Source organism: Arachis hypogaea, chromosome 20, assembly GCF_003086295.3.
Source record: "Arachis hypogaea cultivar Tifrunner chromosome 20, arahy.Tifrunner.gnm2.J5K5, whole genome shotgun sequence".
In the NCBI taxonomy this organism is placed as follows: domain Eukaryota; kingdom Viridiplantae; phylum Streptophyta; class Magnoliopsida; order Fabales; family Fabaceae; genus Arachis; species Arachis hypogaea.
The window spans coordinates 42,407,039-42,416,841 of NC_092055.1; the positions used below are offsets into that span (position 1 = coordinate 42,407,039).

Here is a 9,803-nt window from a genome sequence, read left to right on the forward strand (position 1 = left end):
TGGAGGATAGGTTGGTGAAGGCTGTGGGACAACTGAGAGTTGTTAGTTAGAGAATCCTTTAAGATAGATTAACCCTTTTATTATGTTAAGGTTTTACTTATGCTTTACTGTTTTAGTTGTGCTTTAAGATGAATCTTGTGATGGATATAAAGTTCTACGATTGCCTTTGGTATCCCGGAGTCTTATATCTTACATCACTGGGCACTGTTACCATACTGAGAACCTCCGGTTCTCATACCATATTTTTGTTGTGTTTTTCAGATGCAGGTCATAACCCACCTCGGTAAGTTGCTTGGATGGTGACAGAAGCGGAGGATCCTTATCTATCTTGGATGTCTTTTGATTATTTTGTTTATATCTCTCACTTTTGTATTCTTACTTTTGCCTAGAGGCCTATTTTGAGAGAAAAACTTGTATAAGCTGTTTTAACTTCTAAACTTCTATATGGTCTGTATATACTAGCCGGTTTAAACTCCGCGAGCTGTGGCTAGATCTTTATACTATTATATGCCTATCTTTTGTTATGTTATATCTGTTTCTTGTGCGTTAAGTTAGTAGCTTGGTGAGTACGCTTTGCGCTTTTCAATTCCTGTTTTTGAGCTATATCCTTCATCGGGCTTCTAGACTATATTAATTCTTTCTATATATTATATGTATGAGCTTAAAACTGTTGTAACCTTTAATTAACCTTTGCTTTACGACGCGAGGTAAGGCTTAGGGTAATTAGGGTGTTACATTTAGTGGTATCAGAGCGGTTTGTCCTCGTGAGCCTGAGGGATAGACCGATTGTGCTTCATTACATACTCTGTGTATCTTTTCTTTGATGCTATTAGGTTATCTATTTGATATTACATAACATGCTTATTTGTGAGTGCCTGTTTGGGATAATTGAAGCACTAGGCTTTTGATATTGAGACTGATCACCTTGATATCGATTGTTTGGTGTAGACAGGAACCCTAATGGCCACTTGCGGATGAGGTCGTACACGTTCAGGAGCCGAGAGTAGAAATGCGCAACTGGCCGATAACCATGCCGAATTCATGGCAGCAATGGTGAATCTCGCGAACACCATGGAAGCTAATGCTGCTTTGATTCTGCAAGCTGTGCAGAGGTTAGGCTAACCAGCTGGGAATGGAAACGGGAAAGGCGAAGGAAACGCAAATGATAATGTTGAAGGGAATGGAGATAACATGGAAGGTGCTCCGATGACCCTGGCAACTTTTCTCAAGGTTCATCCTCCAAGTCTCCGAGGTTCAACCAACCCTACAGAAGCGGATAACTGGTTCCAGACCATGGAGTGCGCGCTGTAAGTACAGCATGTCCCGAATAACCAATATGTAGAATTTATTGCCTATCAGCTTTTGGGAGAGGCCCAGCATTGGTGGCAAGTAGAATGTCGCTTGCTACAGCTTTAGAATGCCGATGTTCCTTGGGATGTATTCCAAACGGCCTTCTACAAGAAGTACTTTCCTGAGTCTGCAAGGGAAGCGAAGGAGATGGAACTTATGCAGCTGAAGCAAGGTTCCCTGTCAGTGGCAGACTATACTAGTCGATTTGAGGAGCTTTATAGGTTTTCTAGGGTGTGCCAGGGTGCCCCGGAGAACTACAAAAGCTGAAAATGCATTAAGTATCAAAGGGCTTGAAGGATAGCATCATGACTGCTATGGCTCCTATGGAGATTTGTGTTTTCTCCGATTTGGTGAACAAGGCTAGAGTTGTAGAAAAATATGCAAAGACAGTGGCTTTATCCAAAGACACTCATAGAGGAAACACTAGTAGGGGACGTGGCAAGTACTTTCAGCCGAGGGGGCAAAATTTCAAGAGAGGAGGACATGCGCCTCAAGGACAAGGAAGCTTCAAAAAGAACACTTATAATCAATTTCAGTATGCCAAAGGAAGAGGGAATCAGAGTAAGATTTCTCTTGATTTGATTTGTGTGCATTGTGGGCATTTTCATCCTATGACTCTTGCAAAATTGGTTTAGGTGGTTGCTTCAACTGTGGTTTGCCTGGCTACATTGTGAGAGATTGCACTCATGGGAGGAACCCAAATGCGGGTCAAAGTTAGCACCAAGGGCAAGTGTTTGCTGTGAACGCCAAGGATGCTTCTAAAGCGGATCCGTTGATGAGAGGTATATGTTTAATTGGTGATAAAACCTTAGTTATATTGTATGATACTAGAGCTTCGCATTCGTTTATTTCATTTGACAAAGTTGAGGAACTAGGCTTGAAAGTGTCAGAATTGGCATTTGAATTGCATGTACATACTCCGCATCAGACGGTTATGACTAGGTCAGGTTGTAGACAAGTAGGTTTCAAGCTTGAGGGTAGAGATTTTGTGCACGACTTGATTTATTTACCAATGGTTGGATTGGAGATGATATTGGGGTTTGATTGGTTGTCAAAGAATCGAGTTTTGTTGGATTGCTTTGAGCGGTCAATTCAGTTTATGCCGGAAGGAGAAAATGGAGCAGTAGTAGCTGAGGGTTACTACCTGAATTCTGTGATGGTGCACTGTAGTTGAAAAAAGTGTCAGGGCTACATACTGTTGGCTGCGAATGCGTTAGGTGATAATCAGGAGCTAGATCAAATTCTGATAGTTAAAGACTTTACAGAAGTGTTCCCAGAAGATATTCCTGAGTTCCCACCTCAAAGGGAGATCGAATTTGTGATTGAATTGGTGTCGGAAGCTAGACCAGTATTGATTGTGCCGTATAGAATGGCTCTGATACAGCTGGCTGAACTAAAGGCTCAGTTGGAAGAACTTCTGAAAAAGAGGTTCATTCGACCGAATGTATCTCCGTGGGGAGCGCCAGTTTTATTGGTGAAGAAGAAGAATGGAGGAATGTGACTTTGTGTGGATTATCGACAGTTGAACAAAGTGACTGTGAAGACCAAGTACCCGCTGCCAAGGATAGATGATTTAATGGATCAACTGCAAGGAGCTGGGGTGTTCTCCAAAATTGATTTAAGGTCAGATTACCATCAGATAAGGGTGAAGGAAGATGACATTCCGAAAACTGCGTTTAGGACGCGCTATGGACACTATGAGTTTGCGGTGATGTCCTTTGGGTTAACGAATACACCTGCTGTGTTCATGGATTACATGAACAGAGTATTTCATCCCTTTTTGGATAAATTCGTAGTGGTTTTTATAGACGACATCTTAGTTTATTCTAAGATGGTGAAGAGCATGAGGAACACTTGAGAATTGTGTTGCAAATCCTGATGGAGTGGAAATTGTATGCTAAGTTGTCGAAGTGTGAGTTCTGGAAGGAGGAAGTGAAGTTCCTAGGTCACGTGGTGAGCAAAGGAGGAATAGCTGTAGATCCTTCGAAAGTAGAGGCGGTGATGGAATGGGAAAGACCAACGACGGTGACGGAAGTCAGAAGTTTCTTAGGCTTAGTCGGATATTACCGGAGATTTATTAAAGGATTTTTCCAAATTGCACTACCGATGACTAAGTTAACAAGGAAGGAGGTGTCGTTTGTATGGACATCGGAGTGTGAAGAAAGTTTTCAAACTTTGAAGCAAAAGTTAACTTCAACGCCTGTTTTGATTTTGCTGGAACCGCATAAACCATTTAAAGTATATTGTGATGCTTCCTTGAAGGGTTTGGGTTGTGTGTTGATGCAACACCGGAATGTGGTGGCATACACATCGCATCAGCTGAGACAGCATGAGGTAAATTACCCAACTCATGACTTGGAATTAGCGGCGATTGTGTTTGCGCTAAAGATTTGGAGACATCACTTGTACGGAGTGAGGTTTAGCGTCTTTTCTGATCACAAGAGTCTCAAATACATCTTTGATCAGAAAGAGCTTAATATGCATCAGAGGAGGTGGATGGAGTTGCTTAAAGATTGTGATTTTGAATTGAGTTATCACCCTGGAAAGGCGAATGTGGTAGCAGACGCGTTGAGTTGGAAGTCCTTAACAATTGCTTGGATGAGAATCAAGGAAGAGGAGTTAGTGGATAAGTTTGTGGATCTTAAGCTAGATATTGGTGAAGTTGCCAGAAGAGTTTGTTTGAACCAGTTATAGATCTCAAGCACGTTTAAATCAGAGATACAAAGGGCTCAGCAAGATGAGCAAAAGCTTCAGCAATTATTTCAACCTGTTGGTAAAGAGAGGCGAGGAGAATTCACTAAGGATGGTGAAAGGTTGTGGAGATATAAGGGGAGAATTTATATACCAGATGTTGGGAGTTTGAGGCAAGATTTGTTGTCGGAAGCTCATAACAGTGGGTTTTCCATTCATCCAGGAAGTACGAAGATGTACTATGACTTAAAGAAGATGTTCTGGTGGCCTGGGATGAAAGGTGATGTAGCTACAGTTGTGTCTAAGTGCCTGACGTGTTAGAAGGTGAAGATAGAGCATTAGAAACCGTCGAGAATGCTATAGCCATTTGAGATTCCTCAGTGGAAGTGGGAAAGAATTGCGATGGACTTTGTGACCAGTTTACTGAGGACTAGGTCGGGATTTGATGCGGTTTGGGTGATCGTGGATCGCTTAACCAAATCCACTCATTTTCTGCCTATCCAAGTAAACTATACTATGGAGGAGTTGGCGAGATTGTACATCAAGGAGATAGTGAGATTGCACGGTGTGCCATCAAGCATAGTGTCGGACCGTGATCCCCGATTCACATCAAGGTTTTGGGGAGCTTTCCAAAAAGCTTTCGGTACGAAGCTATGTCTCAGTACCACATATCGTCCACAAACGGATGGACAGTCGGAAAGGACTATTCAGACGTTGGAAGATATGTTGAGGGCGTGTGTCTTGGATCAACCCGAAAGTTAGGACCATTACATGCCATTGGTGGAGTTTGTGTACAATAACAGTTTTCATGTGAGCATTGGGATGGCTCCGTATGAGGCCCTGTATGGACGGAAATGCCAATCTCCACTTTGTTGGTATGTGTAACACCCTCACTATCAGAAGTCACGCTTCCGGATGCGCTACTCTGATAGCAAGAAGTATTACGATTATTTTACATACTAAATACTAGAATAGGAGCTTGTGACTCGATACTGTCTCGCTGATTTCTTTGAAAACTGGAAATAAATACTTTATTTTAAGAAAAATACAAGCAGGCATAGATTCATATACAAGACTCCTTACATAATAACTCAATATAATATACGTATAAAACATACAATTCCTATCCCTCTTACAAACTTGTAATAAAAAAAGACGAGGGGAGAAAATAATCTAATTAATACAACAACATATAAACCAAACGTAGTGTAACTCTTCTTAATGCTTCTTCATCTGGTTCCTGAAAAGGTATAGCTGTAGGGGATGAGAACCTAACCACATGGTCTCACCACAGAGTTTCAAAGTTGTCATAAGAAGATATTCAATAAGAAAACTGTTTTCAAATTCAGTGACTATCATTGCCTTATGAATCCTTTTAAAATCCAACAGCTAATCGTTCAAAACCTTTTCAAAGAAACAATGTTTAATATTTTCAGAAATCCAAAGTCTTTCTTTTCTCATAAGCAAATTTCAATCAGAAACTAACCACGCAATCAAACAACACAATCATTAATTCAGCACCCAAGTCCATTCTCAAATGTAACACGCCAGGACAAACACAGGCAAGACAGACAAGGAAAGCACAAGTAGGAAGCAGTTACAGCAAATAGTTCAAGTAGCATTTAAGAACAGTTTAGCAATTAGGCAAACCAAAATAAGTTCAAACCCAAGCAAAGCATACAAATGCATATGATGCATGCCTGTCCTATGGCTGATGAGGCTCATTTGTCGGTTATCCAGCCAACCCGACAAGTCTGAATTGTCCTTAGACTATCCCCCGATGTGCATCCCCAAGAGTCTATGCATAGCTTTTTCTCAAATAATCAATATTGCTCAATGGGGGTAACATTCCCGGGAATTTATATAGTGCCCGGTCATACTTATGTCGTAGGGTCAACAGAGTATCGAGTTTTCAACCTGGTACACGTGGTGGCAAGCCACGACACTTAATCCAGGGAACCTCGTATCTCAGATATTTCAAATTCATAAGCCATATGAATAATTCAAAGATCATATCTCAACATTCTCAACATCATAATCATTCATCAATCCAAATCTCATTTCCAAATTCATTCAAAAACCATATTTCAGAGAAAATTCTCAATCATCCTTCTTTCCATTCTGTTCACTAACAATTCCCAATCCAAAACATAACTCTTTCTTTGATAAATGAGGTAGTTTTAAATCATATAATACTTAAACCTTTTTAAAATAACCACTTTCAATGAAACCCCTAATTTTATAAAATTTCGGAAGCATCTCCTCTAAAACTCAGATACTGCCACCCTTTCCGGGTCCCATCCAAACATTTCTCAAACCATTTACAAATCTCAATCACTTTCCAAAATTCAACCAATTCCAATATCAAATTATTTTCAAACTAGACCAATTCCAATAATAAAACTCTTTTTAAAGTCAAACCAGCTCAAGTATTAAATCATTTATAAAGTCAGACCGACTCAAAATCAAACCGCTCTAACTTCAAACCAAGAAAAACCACTTTTCCTAATAATCAAATAAATAACTTTTCAAATCCACTTCTTATCAACAACCGTACTTCACTCAAGCAATCAAGCACCCAATAATCCAGTTCAACAAACCATCACATCCACAAGTCAAATATAATCACAGAAATATATCTTTTTGCATCAATATCTATTTATCACAATTCTGTAATGTAAAATAGATTTTAAGAAAAACCCATACCTCAATTATTCGCAATCCGCATAATTAAACGCGTTGAATCCCTTTTTTTTTGTTAATTTCAGTAGCGGCAACAACTCTAATAGCTCGTTAGTACCATTAACATTGTCACCTATGATAATTCCATCAGCAAACAGGGAAGGAAGAACAGTAGTGTTAAACAGAAACATAGATTTTCCTTACTCAGAATAGAAAAAGACTAAGAAACCAAAATGGAAGCAGAGTAAGGGTTGAGGAGTTACATATTCAGAAATAGCAGAATTGGGATTGAAACTAGAAAAGGGCAGTGCTGATTTGAAGACAAGAATAGAGGAGGCTATGGTGGATCCTTCTGATGGCAGCTTGGACGGCGGCAGAGAGACTAATGGTGACCATATAACATGGCACAGATAAACTCAGCAACAACTCTCACGGTAAAGGTAAACTTAACGGATAAAGAAACTGAAGCAGGGTTAGGGCTTACCAACAGAGGATTCAGAGAGGCGGCAGTTTCCGGCAGCAGAGGTGGCGGTGGGGCAGCCGCAGCTCCGGTAACGCTCCGACGGGGTGCTTACACCGAAAGCAGAGGCAACCACCAGCCACGGCGCCAACTAGGAACAGCCTTGCGTGGCGATGCACAGTCCGACGATGGCTCGGCAGTGGCGAGGAGTGGTGACGGCATGAACGGCGATGAAGGTGGCTGTCTTCAACGATGGTAATTTCCCTCAGCGGCGGTTCAGACGAGGACGGCGACGGAGATCTCCCTCTCACACGTTGTCTCTCTTCTCAGCGACAGAGTAGCTCCCTCACTCTTGCTTTCTCTCCTTTCTCGACGGCGGTTCGGGGACAGATAGGCGGCAAGCTAGATGCGACGAGATGGCGACGCAGCGGGACACGAGCGGCGGGCTCCAGACCGGTGGTGGCAGCTCACGAGGACGACGACGACGAGGCGGCGGTGGCGGGACCCAGTGGTACCGGCGCAACCTTCCTCTTCTCTTCTTCCCCCTCGGTTCTCTCTTTCTCTCCGCTATCCCTTTTCCCTCTCTTTTCCTTTTCTTTACTGCTGCTGCTGTGTCATAGGTTGAATTAGGAAAAAAAGGAAACCTGCTGCTGCTGTGTATTAGGTTAGGTTAGGAAGGAAGAAAGGACAAATGGCGGCTAATTTAGGGGAATTAGGGTTTAGGTAGAATATTGATTAAAAACTAAACTTAATCCAATAATAATATGTATAAAAATACTATTTAATTATCAATTTAAAATTTATTTTCAAATAAATACTCCAATTCAATAATTAGAGATAATAAAAATTAATTTCCTTTATAATCTTGAAATAAAGTTAAAAACCTAATTATTTGACCTAAAGCATATAAAATTCTTATTATTTTTCAATTACTAAAGTTTTAAATCATAAATAAAAAATTGCTTAACTTATATATAAAATCTCTTAAAATATAATCTTAATATAATAAATCATAAACAAATTTATTATTTAATTTTGTAAAAATTCAGGATCTTACAGTATGAGACTGGTGAAGTAAGTGTTTTGGGTCCTAATTTGGTAGCAGAGACTACTGAGAAGATTAAGAAGATTCGGGAGAGGATTCTAATGGCACAGAGTCGACAGAAAAGTTATGCAGATCAGAGAAGGAAACCATTGGAATTTGAAGAAAGAGAGCACGTATTTCTGAGAGTTACACCGACAACTGGGATCGGAAGAGCAATCTAAACAAAGAAGTTGAATCCAAGGTATATAGGACCATTTGAGATTCTGAGGCGATTCAGACCGGTGGCATATCAGGTTGCTTTGCTGCCTCATTTATCTAACTTGCATGACGTATTCCACGTGTCACAACTTCGTAAGTACACGTCAGATGCGGCTCATGTGTTAGAGCCTGAGTCGGTCGAGTTGAGGGAGAACTTGACATTTCATGTAACACCAGTGAGAATTGATGACACTAGGGTGAAGAAACTGCGAGGAAAGGAAGTTTCATTAGTAAAAGTTGCGTGGAAGCGAGCAGGAGTTGAGGAGCATACTTGGGAATTGGAGTCTGAGATGCGAAATGATTACTCCGAGCTATTCTCAAGTAATCACTAAATTTTGAGGACAAAAATTCTTATTTGGTAGGGAGAAGGTAAGAACCGCGACAAATTAATTGTCTAGTTAAGTAATTAATATTTCCAAAAATAGGATCCGAAAATTTAAAATGAGAATTTGAGGATTTAAATGTGATTTTTGAACTCAGTAGATTTTTCTGAGTTAGAAAATGTATTTTCTACGAAAAACCAGAACCGATAGTTGAACCGGTCGAACCGGTTTAAGTCTGCCCGGTACAGTGTGAGAAAAATTTAAAACAGTAAAAAAACCTTAGAAAAATATTAGATATGAAAAACCGGGCGTTAATTTTAAAGGTTTGGCCCGAAGTTGGGCCAAACGGACTAAAAACGCTAGCGGGTTGGACCGGACCCAAGTTGGGCCCAAGCCCAACATATATAAGAGTTCATTAAGTGAACCCATCAGCCATAACACTCTTACAAACACAACACACACCAGAAATTGAGAGAAGAAGAAGAGAGAAGAAGCACTATTCACTTCTCACTTCAATCCGCGATATCTCGAGCTACGATGCTCCGATTCGCGTGCCGTCAGTGGCTACGCGAAGCTCTCACTGAGTCCGTCACTTCTATCTAAGCCTTGTGGTAAGTTTCTCGAAATTTCCCTTCCTTTATGCTGCCCTAAGAAATTCAAGTTTAATGAGTGATGATTTTGAGAAAACCTTGTGTTTTGGTTGTTTAGGTGCTACTCCTTAGTGAGCAAATGTTGGGTTCTAGCCCAAATTTCAGTGGATGAGGTAAGATTCTCAAGAACCCTAGTAAAATGGTTAATTGTGAGTATTAAGTTTTGATTTATATAAAATGTGTGGTTTTAGCTTGAATATTGGAGCTTGTTGGTGAGTGTTGATGCTTGTTGGAGATTCTTGGTGACTTGGATTGTGATTGGAAGCTCGTTTTGCCGTCAATTTGAGTTTTGGAACATATTGGGAATCGGCCAAGGTATGGTTTCGGTTTTCTCTATGTAGTAT

General features: G+C 40.5%; 1 protein-coding gene across 1 annotated transcript; it reads left to right on the top strand.

Annotated features, from left to right (window-relative positions):
• Nucleotides 1-7,599: 7,599 nt before the first annotated feature.
• On the top strand, nt 7,600-8,818 carry LOC140183047 (uncharacterized). Its single transcript, XM_072231048.1, has 3 exons — nt 7,600-7,694; nt 8,233-8,401; nt 8,522-8,818. The coding sequence occupies exons 1-3, from the start codon at nt 7,600-7,602 to the stop codon at nt 8,816-8,818; spliced, it is 561 nt and encodes a 186-aa protein (XP_072087149.1).
• Nucleotides 8,819-9,803: the final 985 nt, after the last annotated feature.